An 18,190-nucleotide genomic window follows, 5' to 3' on the forward strand; every position below is an offset into this window, starting at 1 on the left:
ACATAACTATTAAAGATCCCATGTTAAAAAAAGAATACTAATAATAAACATTGACTAGTTCGAGTTAATAATAAACATTGACTACTCCTCTCGAACTAGTTTTGAGATGAAACCCATCAATATTAATAATAACCGATAAAAGACTAAGCTTTAGACATTTGTTTTTAATCATTCGAAACTTAAACTGACATCTTGTCGTATCTTTTGAAAAGTTGATTAAAAAAAAAAGTGCAAGATATAGGACTTAACTCCACACAGTTAGGACCTAGGGGAGACTAGGCATCCCCTAGGTATTTTGATCGAATACGCAAGCTAACAATTTTATTTTATTTTATTGAAAATGTTTAACAATTTTATTAAATTAAGTAAACTACTTGGTAACCAATGATAGAGACACGTGGACATGTGTATTACTAAGTTGATATTGACAAATATAAAAAATAATTAATTATTGATGTGACAAGTTATTTGATAATTTGAGTATTAATAAATAAGTACATGGCAAAAAATGGACCATTGATCCATCTAACAAAAATGAAATTTGAGTTGCCATATTAATTGCGTCCTTCTTTTATCTTCCATTTGACGCAACCATTATTTTCTCTCCGAGTCTCTTTCAATTCCCTATTCTATTATAGAGCCTCATACCCATGAGACCACGGCAGTTCATTTTAACTCCTAATTAACTTTATTTGATATACATTTTTGGATTGATTTACAAATTAAATTGTCAAAAGATAAAATAATCGACAAAAAAAATTCAATAATTAACTAATAAAGAAAATAACATTGGAATAAAGTATTAACAACAATTATTGCTCTGGTTAAAAATCTTCGTATATTCCATATTAAGGTTCCTCTATCAAAGTTTTGCTAGCAATATTGTACCGAGTGTCTTTGGTAGTGGAAAAGATTGGTCAACCTTTATATATATCACCTTTTATTTAGTATAAATTTGAGTATAACACCCCGGCACCACATTAAAAAAAATAATTATTTCATCATCCCGAAAGATGAACCACAAGAAAGAATAATATTGTATCAAACCACTTGTGTTCTAAAAAAAAAGAAAGAAAAAGAAAAGAAAACTCATTAAATGCGAACTTAATTCCATATTTGGTCCAAAATACTTTCCTACAGATTGTCCAGTAAAAGATTCTTACCGTCTCCAACCCAACTTTTCACGGATAGAAGGGAGAGAGAGAATCGATATTTTTTCTATTTAACAAAAAAAGAAAAAAGGAAAACAAATAAATAGAAAAATAATTTTTCTATTTTAGAAGGGAAAAAGTATCTCTCTGTTTTTATTTGCATTTCTATCTTTTACTTATAAAAAATTTAGTGCTAACAAAAAAAAAATTGTTACTTAGTTATTAGGAAAGTATTATACAAAAAATAATAATAAAAAATAAATGCTGGTAGAAAATTAAACCATCAATTTTTAAAAGGGTAAAAGGGAATTTTTCACTCAATTGTGCACACAAAATTTTAGTCATAAATAAAAAGGAGGAAAAGATGAGAGATTTTTTTTAAATAATAAATAAATAACCATCAATTTTCTTATCTTTCTTCCTCGGTATTAGGTGAGATTTTGAATAAAAATAAAAAGAAATCGTTATGACCGATGAAATGGATGGTTGTAAGCTAAGCTTCGAGTCGTCTCTCTCCAGTATTCATTAACCAATTCGCTGAGTCATTTCCCGAGTTCTGAAGCGATGCCCGAGTCGAACAACCCGCCGCCGCCACCCACCCCGGCCGGCCATCGGGACAGATCAGGATTCTCGGCGACGGCGGCTCTCAAAATCGCGGTGGTGGCTCTGGTCGCCGCAGCTATAGTTGCATACCAACTCGACTCGTTCGACCCGGCCGCTATTCCGGGTGACGAGTTGACTCGGGGGGTGGCGGCGGTGGGGGAATGTAACGGGGGGATGCTGCGAGGGGCAGAGTACCTGGGGCTGGGGAAGCTGTCGGCGGCGGAGGACATGGCTTATGACTCGGGAGCTGGACTCGTTTACACGGGGGATGCGGATGGGTGGGTCAAGCGAGTCAGATTGAATGACTCGTCGGTCGAAAACTGGGCGTTTACCGGCGGCAGACCCCTCGGAATCGCTCTCGGACCCGGCGGCGATATTTTTGTCGCCGACGCTTATAAGGTCATATTTAGAAGTTTTTGATTAATCCCGAAAATACCCTTCCCTCGGATTCCGATTAGAATTCAATGGAATTGGGCAGGGGGTACTAAAGGTGAGCGCAGAAGGAGTGGTGGAGGCGTTGACGACGGAAGCCGACGGCGTGAAATTCGGGCTGACGGACGGCATCGACGTGGCAGAAGACGGCGCCGTTTACTTCACGGACGCTTCCTCAAAATACGGATTCCACAATTTCATATACGATCTTCTGGAGGGGAGGCCGCTGGGCCGATTAATGAGATACGATCCAAACACTGAACTAACTGAAATCCTGGCCGCACATCTCTATTTCGCCAATGGCGTCGCCCTCGATCCTACTCGCCAATTCCTCGTCTTCTGCGAAACTCCCCTGTACGTACTGTATTCTTTCGATCAAATTCATCATTTTCGTCTCAAAATCAATCGGCAGTAATAGTCTACGAATCTTGAGTCGAATCCCCTTTTTAATAGAATACTCAACTTTTTTGCTCTTAATTTTGTTTTTAGTTTCACTGAGTGTCTTTGATCTCACCGGAGAAATGAAATTAGTGCCATGGTTGTTGTTGGAATTGCAGGAGAAGATGCAGAAAATATTACATAGCCGGCGATCGAAAAGGAAGCGTAGAGAAATTCATAGAAAACTTACCAGGAACGCCGGATAACATCAGATACGACGGAGAAGGCCATTACTGGATCGGACTGTCCACGGTAAAATCATGATCAATCAATCAATCAGTTAATTTGTTGCTTCTGAGTTAAATTATGTGTGTGTGTGGACTGTGGATTAATTTAATTGCAGGGAGATGACGGATTCGTGGTACCTTGCGCTGAGATTTCCGGCGATTAGAAAGGTATTGGCGATGATGGAGAAGAAGGGGCGGCGGCCGAAAATGGAGAAGAACCGGGCGGTGTTGTGGCGGTGAATCTGGAAGGGAAGGCGGTGGCGTGGTATATGATTACAAATTGTCGCTGGTAACCACCGGAATGAAGATCGGGAATCATCTGTACTGCGGATCCTTGGCGTTTCCCGGCATCCTCCGACTCGATTTGGACCAATATCCTGCTCGCTCCGCCGCTTGTCCACGCTCCAATTCTGACCTCTAATAATTAAACAACCATTTCTATTTTCCACGTGTCCATGTTATTATTAACGAATATTTCTATAAATCAAAATATTTATCTTAGTTTTTTTTTATGTTCTTGTGTATGAGATAGATAGGATGAAGATTCCAACTCGGGCTCAAAAGGCTCATTTATTTAGGCCCAACCGAGTTCGAACCAATAACTTTCTTTATATGCAGTCAAATGTTGTACCACTGAATTATGGATCCGTATCCATTAAATTTGAGTTAATAATATAAATTTTCATAAGATTTGGAAAATATTGAATAATTCGAAGGTTCATTAAACACAAAATTCATAAATTCGCCAAATAGTAGAGATATCTCAAATTAAGATGATGTTAAATTGGATGGGAATAATTTTTTTCCCTTCCTTTATTATTTATCATTATTATTATTTTTTTAATTCAATAGAGAGTAGAAATTCAAACTTACTTTTGAAAATGATATATTTCTTTAACAAATGCCCGAACGTGTTATCGTCCTGTCGGATATGGCATACTCTTATTTTAATAAGGTTAGAAACCATTTGTTGTTATCAACATTGTAAGCCACAATATTTTGATTTGAGAAAGATACATTAATCAGTTAAGTTATACTCATGTTAACTTTTTTTTTAGTATAACAAACGTGAGACGATATATTGAAATTCTAACCACAAGAGGTCTTAACTATTTAACTATTCTCATGTCAAGTAGATTGATAATTTTGAGAATGATATATAATCGATGTGGAACATGTCATTTCATATGTTTATATTTTATTATAAATTGAAATACATTTTGTTATTGGAGAAAAGCAAGAAAATTTCGTATGAAAATAAAGTAACCACCATCGGCTTAGCTCAATCGTAATCGATGCCAAGAGGTGATGACCTTCGAATTTCCCACCTCCGTTGTAAAAAAGAGAAAAAAAAAGAAACTCAAAGAAGAAAAGTTTCACGTGAAACGCACGTGAGTATAAATATAGATGGCGAAGTCGCTCGCAGGAACGAAGAATTCCCATTAGAATTCCGTTCCAGCTGCCGTCGGACGTTTCCGATGAAAGAATAGCGACTAACTGAATTCTTCTGCGGCAGAGGGATTTATCAATAGCATTAACAATAGATCTTCCGCCGCCGTGATAGATCTCCGGCCGCCATTCCCTTCCTTCTTGATTCAAGGTACAGTTATTTGTCTTGACATTGATTCTCGAATTACGCGCTGTGATTCAAAGATCTCTGTCTGATGTTTTCTTTTGGAACCATGGCAATTGGGGGCGAGGTAGGATCTGATTTTTGTTCGAGATTCCAGTCATTCAGAGACGAAACCACGAAATTGCTAAAGTGAATGCTTCTGCGAAGCATTTCAATTGAATTTACTTCTCCTCGATTTAGGTCTTACGGAGTGATTTCTGATGTTGCTTGAGCTGTGAAATTAAGTGCTGGAACAATGTCTTCGGAGGAAGGTGATATTAAGGAAGCTTCAGGAAGGCAAGTGGAAGAGGGGCCAATGTCTGAGAAGCTGGAATCCGGCGCGAACCATGCGGGCAATGGCCATCATGCTGTGGAAGATACGTTTGCTGATGGCAACAAATGCTCCGATGATCACGACGAGCTTGTCCAAATGGTTATCGATTTAAAATCTCAAAATGAATTCTTAAAGTCTCAGTTGGAAAGCATGAAGAATCTGCAGAATGTGGAGAGTGTGCCGGAACGTGCAGAAGAAATTGGTTCGAGAGATGGAGAATCCGTTGATTGGAAAGAACTTCATGAAAGAATTGAGTCTTTGAACAAAGAACTTTCGGAGGAAAAGCAGACACGAGGAGCAGCAGAGCAAGCTTTGCAGCATCTCCAAGAAGCCCACTCAGAAGCAGATGCAAAAGTTAACGAACTTTCTGCAAAGCTTATCGAAGGTCAGATCTTTTTGGTTTGCCATGTATCTTATATTGTTATTAGGTGTGGATAAAAGTGAGGGTATCATACCCTATATTGTGATTAGAAGGATTTGGTTTGTTTGTAGATTTGTAGAAGTGGTGTACAGTTACAAATTTATTTTGTGTTTTTACCACACTTATCTTCGTAGTCATTTATGCTTTTGCTTTTAATCCTTGAAAATAAAGGCTATATGACTATATCTATTTACATATCCAGTTAATTTTTTTAGCATTATACACGTTCGGAACGAAAGCTTAGTAGAAGCTATATCTGAGTCATCTTTGTGAAATTTTCAGAGAATAGAGGGGAAAAGAAGGTTGAAATGAAGGGTCGTAATTGCTTATTGTAGTGTTAGAGTTTCAAAATGGATTTTTTTTTCTCTCTTTAATCTTACAACAGATAAATGTTTCTTTATGTAGCTCAACAGAAGTTGGAGCAAGAAATAAAAGAACGTGATGAGAAATATTCTGACCTGGACTCAAAATTTAGCAGGCTACACAAACGTGCAAAACAGCGTATTCAAGATATCCAGAAGGTATTTGCTGTATTCCTTCTGCTTACTACGTTCACTCTTTTACTGATCAAATTGTTATGATTGCTATGTCCGTAAGCATGCAGGAGTTTCTCGGTTTTTTAATGCAGGATTATGTATTTCTGTTAGTGTTAGATTTCTTGCATAACTAAGCAATTTCTTTGGATAGATGGGTGACCATGACATTTTGTGTCTTATTCAGTCACTAATATTCAATGATAGGAACCTACGAAGTTTGATGAGCGATTTCAAGATTAGAAAAAAGATTGCGTTGGGTCCTTAGTGATGCGTTCTTTGTAAAAGTGCTTCTGAAGACCTCGTTCATATTCTTTAGAGCTGCCAGTTTGCCAGGCTAGTTGGGATCAGTTCTTGGGGCCCTTGGGGTATCATTGGCTTGTAATAGAGAGTGTAAAGCGATGATGGAGGAGGTTTTGCTTTGCCCCTTTTCAGGATAGAGGGGCCCAGTTGTGGCGGGCTTATTTTTTTGCAATTTTTTTGGGGTATTTGGATTGAGGGGAATAGTAGAATTTTTCGGGGTGGAGAGGTTTTGGGAGAAAGTTTGAGAGTTAGTTAATTTAATAGCCCTTCTTGTAGGCGGTTTGCATGAGGGCTTGTTTTTTGTATGCCCCTTGTATATGCGTTCATACGTTCCTAAATGAAAGATTGAGTATCAAAAAGAGAAAACGTAACAAAAATAAAGCATATTATAATTCCTCCGAATTTGTGCTAGAATGTGGAATTTCGTTTTGTAAGTTTCATGAGTTCTGTAATTTTATGAATGCCTGAGTAGAACTCATGATCTAATATTTTCTTCTTGAGGAAATCAATTTAATTTATTGTTTTTGGTGGAAATTATATTACTCTATGTTTGGCAAAATAATTTGTTTGAAACGTTGTATGCTTACTTGCTTAGTAATCTAAATTGTCTTTTAACTTTGTCGTAAGGGGTCACTCTATGCATACGTCTTTATTATTATTTTTAAACTAAATAATAGCATTATCATGTTGCTGTTAGGTGTCAATAGTAAACAACATCTTTGAGTGCAAACTGGAACTTGCGATGTTATTTATACTGCTGCTTCCAATTTTCTTCTTTGGGTTGGGAAGGGTAAAGGAAGGTGTATTTGTATGACAGATTGGTGTGTACACAAACTATAAGAGATTGTCTTGTTTGTCTTGATGGTATGCTTAAACATTGCAGGAAAAAGACGACCTTGAGGCTCGATTTCGTGATGTTAATGAAGTAGCAGAGCGTGCAACATCCCAGCAGACTGCACTGCAACAAGAACTAGAACGCACTCGGCAACAAGCTAATGAAGCATTGAAAGCGATAGATTCAGAGAGGCAACAACTAAGAAGTGCAAATAATAAGTAAATCTCCATAAATGTTCTTTTTTGTGGATTGAATTTAGAAACTACCATGTGGAGTAGTGCGTTTCTCTGTTCATGGCTAAGTGTCTGTTTGCATGATGAATCCTATATTGTTAATTTTTTCTTTTGGCCAAAAGTGAATGGGGTAGGAAATTTAGATGATTTATTCCAATTATTTTTGCTAGTTTATTATCAGGAGATTTTCTTTTAAACTACCATGATAAATCCTATATTATTATTATATTTTTTCTTTTGGCCAAATGTGAACGGGGTAGGAAATGTTGATTATTTATTCCAATAATTTCTGCTTGTTACACTATTATCAGGAGATATTGTACGATTTTTAAACATTCCTGTTACTGTTATGCTTTCCATCTGTCTTTTGGTAGGAATTCTGACTGTCTCTATATTAATCATCTATCTGGAGTTTAATTATGAAAACATGCTCAGATGCTTCAAGTTCACATCGGTAACAAAAAATAGATTTTACTTTTAAATTTAGTATGATATAGTCAGGAAACTATTATGGGTGATTAATTTGGAATGGAAATTTTCTAAGAAGATAGGCCAATTTTTCTACAAAAACCAGGTGTCAGCTCACTTTATTTGTTGCGCCACATATTATAGTGCAATTACTTCTGATATTTTTAGTGTTTTAGATTTTTATAATTATTTTCTATGTATGGGACAACATCACTAACGAGCAGGCTTCGAGACAACATAGAAGAATTGCGACACTCATTGCAGCCTAAAGAAAGTGCATTGGAGGCATTGCAGCAGTCCCTTGCGGAGAAGGACCAGGTATTAATGATTACTTTGTATTGAAAAGCTACCTGACATCACTCTACTGTGTAAGAAAAGATGCTAAACATTTATCAATACTTGACCATCTCATTATTGGACTCACCAATTTGTCATGATAACAACTGAATAATGGTCAATGGTTAACCAATTTTTTGCCCAGGGGTGAACGTAACCCTCCAAGTATTTGGAAAAATAATATACTTCAGTGAGTTAAATTAGGATTAGGGAGAGACTAAAAATTGAAAACATAAATTGAATTTTCAAAAACTAATTTAGGAACAACATTTTTATTATCATCTTCACATAGAATTCACAAGTTGGATTGTTAGATACAAAAGATAGATTAAAATAACTTTGTGCCATGCAATTATAACAATATATATAGAGCCATAGAGGCAATCGTTATACTAAAATCCATATACTTCACGTTATAGAAAAGTAAATAGGAAAACCCTATCCCAAGCACTAAGATTTAGAAGGAATGAGTTCAAATCTCATGATGGCCACCTATTAAGGAATTAATTTCCTACGTGTTTTCTTGGTAACCAAATATAGTAGGGTCAAGCGATTGTCCCGTGAGATTAGTCGAGGTGTGCGCAGGTTGGTCCTGACACTCATGGATGTCAAAAAAGGGAAAAAAAGGATGAAAAGGTGATAGACTGACTCATGCATCCTATCAGAAAGAAAATTTATTTTATTCAAAGTTCACTATTAATATTTTTCTCTATAATTATTCTACTTTCTCTTTTGATTTCTGAACACGTCAAATACCAAATGTCATTACTACATTTACTTTGATATAACTGGAGGACTTTTGAAATATTTATCTTACATGGCATGTTTCAACTCTGTGTGCTTCAGATGCTGGAAGACATGAAGAATATGCTTCAAGCTACTGAGGAAAAAAAGCAAGCTTCACTAGCTGACCTTTCTGCAAAACATCAGAAGGTGAGGCATATTGGTCGAATGAATCCATGCTTTCTATTCCTCCTATTATCTTCCAATTATCATCTGTGTTTTTTGTTTTCATGCAGAGCTTGGAGAGCATGCAAATGCAACTTTCTGATGCTTTATCTGACAGAAATAAAGCAACAGAAACTATTTCTTCTCTACAGGTAAGAGTCGATTCAAAATTTAGTTCATCTTTGATGCGTCCCTACTACAACCTTTCTTTCCTAATTGGTGCATGTTATGTTAAGATAATTTGAAGGACCGACCAAATGCGTCCTTTCTTCTCTTGTTCATTTAGCTCATTTTACTCGGACAAGTTATGAAGGTTTTTCCAGTACTGTGGTGTTTTCATAAAGATTGCAATTATCTAGTATGCTTTTAGGTGAAGAGTAAAAGGAAATAAATGTTCATTTCTTGATCCATGTGTTTAGTGTAATATTGTGCAACAGACATAAAGTTCCATTTTCATAATTACAGTGATTATATAGTATGCCTTTTAGGTTTGAGTAGAAGGAAAAGTTTGATTTCTGGTTGCAATATAATTCTCCTTCTCTGTAAACCATATAAGCTTTTACAACTTAGTGTGACGGGTATTAAAAATAATTTCCTGTTATTGAAGATTGTGAGCACATATTTTCCAGGAATTAGTTGCTGAAAAAGAATCAAAGATTGCAGAGATGGATGCAGCATCAAGTGGTGAGGCAGCAAGACTTAGAGCTGCTGTGGAAACTGTAAAAGGAGAGCTAGCTCACCTCAGAAATGAACATGTAGGGCTCTTTGGTTTAAACTCTTGAAATGTGTCAAAATCATTCTAGTTCTTCTGCAAATGAATTAAGAACGTTTATATCCTGAAACCTTTTTGCACATTTGTACCGTTTTATGCTCTATAGCAATGTTCTTTTGCAGTATCTTATTTGGAGAACTTAGTCCTATAGCTCCTGAAAGATTCTCTTTCAAGGTTGTGGACTTGGTGGACAAAATATTTTTGAGAATTCATGAATATGAAATGATGGAGAAACTTTTCATCTATCAATGAAAAGGCTTTTTCTTGTTCAAAATAAGAGTATGAAATTATGGAGAGAATTGCTTGTGACATGAATCAAGCATTTTCATATTGTGTAAATTTACCTCTTTATTTTATTCTGTGAATGAGATTGAAAAGATTGACAGACTTAATTCTGATATATTAGTTTATGTTAGAGATTACATGTTGATCTGACTATGCATGTGTTTCCGTTTGTAGCTTATTTCGTTTTGAAATTGTTGTGGTTATTTTCTTTGGGTTCAGTTTGAGTGCAAATTTCAGGTTTATAATCATAGGTTCATAGTTGTATAATGCTACAGGAGAAAGAAAAGGAGGCCTGGCAAGCTGCTTCAGAGGCACTTAAAATGAAGTTAGAGATTGCCGAAAGCAATTGCATACGTGCTGAAATTGAAGCTGCTAAAATGAGGAGTATGAGAAAAAGTTCTGGTGACTTTTGTTGGATAACTATAATATAGAAAAGAAAGGGACAAATGTTTCATTCTTGTTGGACAGGTCAACTGGAATCGGAAGTTTCTGCAAAAACCCGGATGTTGAGTGCAAGGGATGCTGAACTACTGACTATCAAAGAGGAGGTATTATTAACCACTGGAATCTGTGATCATTTTAATCATTCCACTTTGCTTTTCCTTTATTATTTTCCTTAATGGGGATGGGGAGACTAATGTGGTATTCAATTGGAGCTGTTGTAGATGGTCTCACAAGCCTGGATGATGTTTTTTTTTTCTTTTTTGGTTTAATGGATTAATTTTCATCAGTAATTTTTGGGAATCAACGGGTGTGAGGAAAACTCCATTAATCTATCCACACCTTGAAAGCCAAAAAACTGACCTTTCATCGAGAAAAAAATAAATAATATAAAATGGCCAAAGAAAAGCCAATAAAAAGGGACCAACAAAAAGTGGGGCTACAAAAATGGCAACCGAAGAAAAGTAGCTACCAGACACTAACCCATCAGGAACAGGAAGGGCTCCAATCCAAAAAAAATAAGGCTAAACGAGTAAGTTTTTTATTCGGACAAGAAACAAACTTTTCTAAAAATGTTCAAGATACAAACTCTAGGAGTGAAAGAAGAAACAATACAACCAACCAAACAAGATAACTAAACAGAGCAAAACAAGCTCTTAAAACCTAACAAAAAACCAACCAAACCTAAGGCACCAAAATAAAAACCTCAACCATCGACTCCTAAACAAAAAACCAGCAAAAAAGGAAAACCAGAAAAAACCACGGCCTGCAAAGCTTTGCAAAAAACAGCCTAAAACAAGATCCAAATGAAAATGCCAGCTTCCGAACACCACCAAAGCAAAATTAGAGCAACATGAGAATCCCAAAGAGACTTAAAAACCAACGTGAACCCTTAGCCTTGATTTCATAGAGAGTGATTCCAGTTTCTTTAAAATAATTTAGAAGATCTTCCTTATCCAAAGCAATAGAGGGGACGACAAAGTATTTCACTATCCCTATGATGATCCTTCAACCCGAGCTCAATCTCAATATCCCAAACCGGATTGCACATTACTGAAATGAAGACATAAACCATCTTCAAAAGACTTCACCAACTCTCAAGCTTGAATCATCCATGAATGTCAGAAGTATTATATTACTAATAACACTAGCATCCTTTGCAAGGGGCAAAAAAAAAAAAAACTAGCATCATCCTCTTGTAAGGCCTAGCGAGTAGCGAGTAATTACAAAAGTCTTTAGAAACAAACGCCCAAAGCGAGACATAAAACCTAGCGAGAGTCGAAACTCGAAACATCCTCCTTGACTTCTCCACAACCTTAAAGATTCTACTAGGAACAATAATAGTGGCATATTTGTGATCACTTGAGAAGTTGGTGTGTGTTAATAGTTATAAGGAGCATAATTTAGGGTTGGGGAGGTATGTGGAATTTTGGGATTAGCTTTTGGTGAGTGGGACCCCCTCCAAAGGTTATACTGGTGTCTTTTCTCTTAGGTTAAATTACAACTTTTGTCGTTGAGCTTCCAAGGCTGTACCTAATAGGTTCCTAAATTTCAATTTTGTATCTAATAGGTCCTTGAACTTTTATAATATCTAATAGATCCCTGCCTTGAATTTCCAAATTGGTTTCTAATTGATCAGCTATTAGACATTCTTCAAAATTCACGGGCACATTTTGTGAACTCCTGCCAAAAAGGACCGCCCACCAACCCTTCCAAGCACATTTGGAAAGCTAAAGTGCCAAAGAGTTTGGGTAATTTTTTGGTTGTTTATGGGTGAACTCCCCCTTATATAATTACTCATAGGAGATTCTTTGGTAATTATAGTCTAGTTTTACTGTCCCATGATTGGCAAGTTGTAACGTGGTAGTTCTTTAGGGGAGGGCCTCCTCGGCCCTTGCCCGTAGGCTGTGCTCCTTTTGGTTTAATACATTTTGTTTCTTAAAATAAAATTAAAAAATTAAAAAAAAAACCTCCCCCTTATGTAATTTTTCACCTGGTCAATTAAATATTTGTTTCCCATCCCCAAAATGTAAGATAGATTAATATAATTCCTCACTTCCAGTGGAATAATCTCACCAATTGTCTCCGACCTCTATGGGGTGCTTTTAAAGTGACCGATAACGATCACCATTTGATGCTGAATTACTTGTTTTCCAATAGTTTGTGGAATAACTTCCACGTTTTTGCATGCTCATATTTCACTGTTCATGCTTGTTCTCCAATATTTTATCAAATAATTTTTTAAAGCCTTATAATTTTGGTAGATATATTTTTTTTTCCTATTTATTCATCCGATATGAGGCCTTCCATTAAATCTATCAGAATGTCACTGTTCATGGTATCTAACAAACCTGGAACTATGTTTTCACCAAAGTTTCCAGATGCTGCCATGAAAATAAATTTACTCTTTTTTATTGTATTGCCATAAATGCATTTTAAAGTGAATTGTTTGTCCCTTCAACATCTACCTCAAATCAGAATTGGCTTGATGCAATTTCTTAATTATTGCAGATGGGTCGCCTTGAAAGTGAATTTTCTTCATACAAGGTTCGTGCTCATGCACTTCTTCAGAAGAAGGAAGCAGATCTAGCTGCTGCTGTGGACTCTGAACAAATTAAAGCTCTTGAAGAAGCATTAAAGGTGAGGACATCCACAGATAAAGACAATATCCATGTTGATTTCTGAGCTCTCTTCACTTATCAAACTTAGCATTGTAGGAGGCTGAAAAGGAAATCATGTTGGCATATGCTGAAAAGGATCGGGCACAGCTAGATCTTCAGAATGCTTTGGCAAATCATGATAAAGAACTCAGAGAAAGGTAGTCTTATGTTTGAAATCCATAATTTTGTTTTTCCATCTTCTCCCAGTGGGTTACTACAGACTTAAATTGCAACTGTCATAGCTGTTATTACCTCCAAGGTTGATTTGGATGTTACATGGATGCATTTAAAGATGTTCCAGGGATGATTAATATCAGTTGCAGGCTTCAGTCGTGGAACAAATCAATTGATACCATAAATATTCAAAGACATGGAATGGGAAGATGAGACAACAACCAAACTTAACCAAACTCTCCAATTGACATTAATAATGGAGGAAGGTAGTTGTAAATTATTTTATCTAAAATATTCAAGAAAGTACCCATGAGTTGGCACAGTGCCTATCCTCCAAAATGAAGATTCTTTATTTCTTTCAAGCCATATTTCGCAAATGGGTGCTCTAATTGCCATAGTTGGAAGGACTGTGCCCTTGCTTTTGGCTGTCTATCAAGCATCTGATGAATGAAATCCCTATCACGAACAGAAAGAACCACTGGACATCTTTAATGAATGAAATTCTTAAAGACGTATTGGACATCCTGTCAATACTGAATAGAGAGAGGGCATGTGATCTGCCGTCTCTTCATGGTGCTTGAAATGAACCCCTGACCTGGAGGGAGAGAGAGGATCTGTCCTTGGATCCTATTTGTTTGTGAAAGCCTAAAAAAGATCGGTAAAATGGAATGTATGAAAGTACTGTGATTCAATATTCCCATGGACATCCCATGTTACTTTTAGGTGAAAAAGATTTTTAGGCAGGCCAAAATGTTCTCATAGAGGGAAAATCCTGATGGCGAATTTTTGTCGTTACATATAATTCTCATAAGGTTTACACTAGGTAGATAATTGTTTGCAAATAGTTCCATTCTTTCTCGTCCTTCGGAATATTCCTCATTGAATTCTATAAATTATTTTTCCTTTTATGAATTGACAGCATTCTTCTTAAAGATAACTTATGAATTCCACTCGTGACAGAGATTCAGCCCTTGATGATGCTAAGCAAAATATCAAGAGCTTAGAAATGAAGCTAGAATCTGTTAATTTGCACCTTCACTCAGAAAAGGAAGCTTGGGAACAGAACCTCCAAAACTTGGAAGAATCATGGCGAAGTAATATGTCTATAGTTTGAATGAAATAGTGATTCTTGGTTTTTCTTTACAGAATTCGACAGAAATAGATTAGCTGTAGAAGATTACTCTCCGTAATATTTTTATGTGCAGTCAGATGTGAAGCAGTGAAGTCTGAGTTTGAAGAATCCTCTAGACTAGACGTGGAAAAGGAATTTGAAGAGCTAAAACAAGGGTATAGAAAAATTGAAGGCAAGTAGGATATTTTATTTTGTGACTGATGCTAAAATAATTTTATTCTCAAGTTTTTACTTTGTTGTGTAATCTGTAGGACGAGCATGGTTCATTCCGTGATCTTGCCGATAGAATGATTGAGGAAAAGGATACAGAAATTTCTAGGCTTTTAGATGAAAATAAGAATCTTCGTCAATCTTTGGAATCAAAACCTCCTGTACGTTTATTTTCTACTCTTTTTGCTTTTGAAATTTTATTTATAGTATTTTCTGTACTCATACTGACCCTTGTCTTCTATAATCATCTCAGGCAGATCAAATTGATTATACTGCAGGTAGGCAAACTTTTTTTGTTTCCCTATTTATTTGCTGCTCATATATTTAATACTTTTTAGAACCGTATGAAGTTGGATAATAGACTAAAAATGGCTCTTGGTATTCTAACATTCTTTTTCTTCAACTGGTATCAGTCACTCAAAAACTGGAACTGTCAAATTTGAGTGCCTCCAATGCGGAACAACAGATTCTGGTATGTAGATCATTCTTTATCATAAAAGATTGTCACAGCTTATATTTGTCTGAATATCTTTTTTTTAAGGGAAGCGGTTTTGTTAAATCAAAACACATGCTCATTTTTTTTTTCTTTTTGAGGTGAAAACACATGGTCACTTTAAATTTACATTATCAATTTGGCTCCAACCGAAGCATCTTACTTAGAGATGTTGCTCATTAGTCTTTCTTGATTCTCTTGCTTGTATATGTGACAATAAGGTTGCTTAAAGCAACGGAATGTCATGTTGGTTTTTGATCCCATCAATTGCTACTTCAGTTTTTATTTCATTTAGTAACACAAAAATTACTTGGATAATTTTATTTTCAACCTACTAGTAGCTGTGATTGCTAATTAAAGAATATTATGATATAATCGGAAAATTAGTTTGCATGATTCGAGTGTTAAATCCAGTCACTTTTTTATTCAGAGATTTAACCACAATGTTAGAGATGAAATTTTATTAGTATTATATTTAATATCTAAATATAATAATAATAAATTTCTTTGATGCTTTTTACGTGGAACTAGTATGATCTGTAAGAGACCTTGAACATGTTCATGATAGTTTTCTATTTTCTTCTTTTATTCTAGCTTTTAGCGAGGCAGCAGGCCCAGAGGGAAGAACAACTGGCCCAATCACAGAGGCATATCTTAGCCCTTCAAGTATGATCCATTGATTGAGATGTGTATTTCGTTTCCTAAATGCAGCTTCTAATAATTCTGTATTTTATAGGAAGAAATTGAGGAGCTTGAACGAGAGAATCGTCTGCATAGCCAACAGGTAGAATAAGTCCAAATTGGACCAATTTATAAGACATCTAAAGCTTTCAGTTTTAAATCTAATTTTGTTCAATTGTTATGTCTGCTTGATATACGTGAAAGTCATACCATTTTAGATGGATTTCTTATATTTTTGGTGTGGAATTTAAATATTATCTCATGGGTGTAGCAAGTAGTATGTTAAAGGCTGAGCTTCGTGATATGGAAAGATCACAGAAAAGGGAAGGTGTAGACATGACATATCTGAAGAATGTCATCTTGAAGCTCCTTGAAACCGGTACAGTAGAAGTTTTATTCTGCAGCCACAAACTCCATTTTAGGCCTTGATTTATTTTACACCCTGTTCACATTTTGTTGTCCTCAATTTTATTTCTAATTAGGTGAAGTAGAAGCTCTGCTGCCCGTAGTTGCGATGCTCCTCCAGTTTAGTCCAGAAGAGGTTGTATTCGCTCTTTCTACTATATCTCTATCTGATCAGTAGGTATTGTATTCTACTTTCTTAGTTGTGTCCAACCAATAAGTGCAGTCAAAAGAACCCATGGAAATTAAAGAAAGAAAAGTCATTGTTGGGCTTATAAGGATCGCCTAAATAATAGGAATATAATCATTTACGTGCTCTCAAGATATGGTTAGTGGACTTGCATTCCTATGGTTTGTTAGTCTCTAGAGTGTCAAATCTTTTAGTCGTCGATTCGATTCATTTCCCTGTAAAAAAAATTTATGTGCATGAAAAAGGAATATAGGACAAAAAATAATAAACGTTAGGCAAGGAAATGATCATTTTACCCCTATATTTGTCCAATCTTTAAGTGGCGAACTTATTACATCCATAAGATTAAATTAGAAAGTTAGCTATTAACTGTTCTATTAGTCACACAATTTAATCTCCACAACATCCAAAATCAAGCCATAATTGCAGTAGGCAGAAAGCGGTATAAACATAGCACCAAAATTGCCGCAACAACCAAGAAATTCCACTAATATATGATATTAATTTCACTATTTATGTAAGTTCAGAGTTTAATTTGATGAAATTAAAATTTTATGATTAGATTCAGACTTGTTCACTAGTTACAAGTAATAATTTAATGTCAAATTGATTCGTTTGAAAATAATTGATTTTAGATTTCCTTTATTCGATGATGATTCGTGTATAAAAAGGTATTGGAACATTTAGAAAATGTTCATCTAGTTTCAAGTTTGTACTTAAAAAGTTAAAAGTATTGTTTCTAGGCTTTTTTCAACTTCTTAAAGTTTTGAATTTTTCATCAGTTCTCCCCCCGCCATCTTTCAATAGTCTCAACTACCGTGAGTAATTTTGGTTGATGTGCTTATTACACAGATGCAAAAATGTCAACAAGCGTACCGTGCCTCCAGGGACGCTCCACCAAGCCCTGCTACTGATGCTTCTTCAGGATCTGCTCTTTCTCTTTTCTCAAGGTTTTCATTTTCATGACAGATGAGAATGAGAGGAGGCCTCTAGAAAGCGACTGTGCTCGAGCCAGCAGACAAAAGCACAGCAGAGTTGCCATAACTGTAAGAACTCGTATGTTTCTTGTAAAACCATTCTTTCATGCATAAAATGAGAATATTTACAGACAACAGTTACCATAGATTAAGATACATACATCGAAACACGGTCAAGAAGAGGGATTTCATTTTTTTCTTTTGGGAGGGGAAGTGTTGTATTTTCTTTGAAATTGTTCTTTATTATATATATAGTGATAATTCTTGTCCAAGATAGCCGCTCGCTACCTTCCCTTATTTGGACATGGTAAATGAATTGGTGGGCCATCGTTTTGCTGTTGGGTTGGTGACCGAGTCTACTTGTCACATTCTGATTGGTACCCTTCACTTGAAAAACTCGTTTACTAAGATCTCCCCCGATAAATTTTCCATATTACTCTAAATATACTACTGTCTTCTACTATGTGCTACATCAACATCATTTGAGAATTTATGAAGTAAGAACAAAGGAAGCATGCGAGATTTATGAAGGAAAAGTTGTAGTAAGAACAAAGGAAGCATGCGAGATTTTCCCATCCCTCTCCTGTCTCGATAATTTGTTCTATGTTCTGTATAGATTCACTAAATGGAGATTCAATGAAACTTTAGGGTCCGTTTGATAACGTTTCATTTTACGAAATGGGTCCTTAATTAATTATTTTATGAATGATATTTCAATAAAGTCTTAAAAGTTCGAGAATGGGAAACAGGGAACTGATTTCAATTTCGTATTCAAATCTTCCTCAAATTTTGATCCCATTATAGTTCTACCGTCATTAGCCTTTTAGGTACCGTTGGAATTGCAAAGTTTAGCAACAGTAGACCAGAAACTGAAAAGTGGGCAAACTTTTTTGGAACTT

General features: G+C 35.8%; 2 protein-coding genes and 1 long non-coding RNA gene across 3 annotated transcripts; 2 read left to right on the plus strand and 1 right to left on the minus strand.

Moving 5' to 3' along the window:
• Positions 1-1,572: 1,572 nt before the first annotated feature.
• On the plus strand, positions 1,573-3,363 carry LOC111014916 (protein STRICTOSIDINE SYNTHASE-LIKE 6). The gene is given in 6 exon segments (XM_088118835.1): positions 1,573-2,153; positions 2,233-2,540; positions 2,744-2,875; positions 2,968-3,070; positions 3,073-3,118; positions 3,121-3,363. Coding segments are annotated over 6 exon segments (1,179 nt in total). The 5' UTR covers positions 1,573-1,715; the 3' UTR covers positions 3,273-3,363.
• Positions 2,615-3,132, minus strand: LOC148208794 (uncharacterized). The gene is made up of 2 exons (XR_015788366.1): positions 2,990-3,132; positions 2,615-2,867 (listed from the first exon to the last, which is right to left on the minus strand). It is a non-coding gene; the product is annotated as an uncharacterized LOC148208794 (long non-coding RNA).
• Positions 3,364-4,263: 900 nt separating the features above from the next.
• ATGRIP (Golgi-localized GRIP domain-containing protein) lies at positions 4,264-17,563 on the plus strand. The gene is made up of 21 exons (XM_088118524.1): positions 4,264-5,182; positions 5,624-5,739; positions 6,938-7,107; positions 7,815-7,908; positions 8,773-8,859; positions 8,946-9,026; positions 9,504-9,629; positions 10,207-10,315; positions 10,400-10,479; positions 12,884-13,012; positions 13,090-13,190; positions 14,167-14,300; positions 14,412-14,507; positions 14,588-14,709; positions 14,802-14,826; positions 14,962-15,020; positions 15,636-15,707; positions 15,778-15,824; positions 15,995-16,101; positions 16,205-16,263; positions 17,167-17,563. Exons 1-21 carry the CDS (start codon positions 4,720-4,722, stop codon positions 17,278-17,280), a joined length of 2,391 nt encoding a protein of 796 aa, XP_087974650.1. The 5' UTR covers positions 4,264-4,719; the 3' UTR covers positions 17,281-17,563.
• The last annotated feature ends 627 nt before the right edge of the window (positions 17,564-18,190 follow it).

The sequence above is a fragment of the Momordica charantia genome (assembly GCF_013281855.1).
Source record: "Momordica charantia cultivar OHB3-1 chromosome 10 unlocalized genomic scaffold, Mcharantia_2.0 BLBB01000010.1, whole genome shotgun sequence".
In the NCBI taxonomy this organism is placed as follows: domain Eukaryota; kingdom Viridiplantae; phylum Streptophyta; class Magnoliopsida; order Cucurbitales; family Cucurbitaceae; genus Momordica; species Momordica charantia.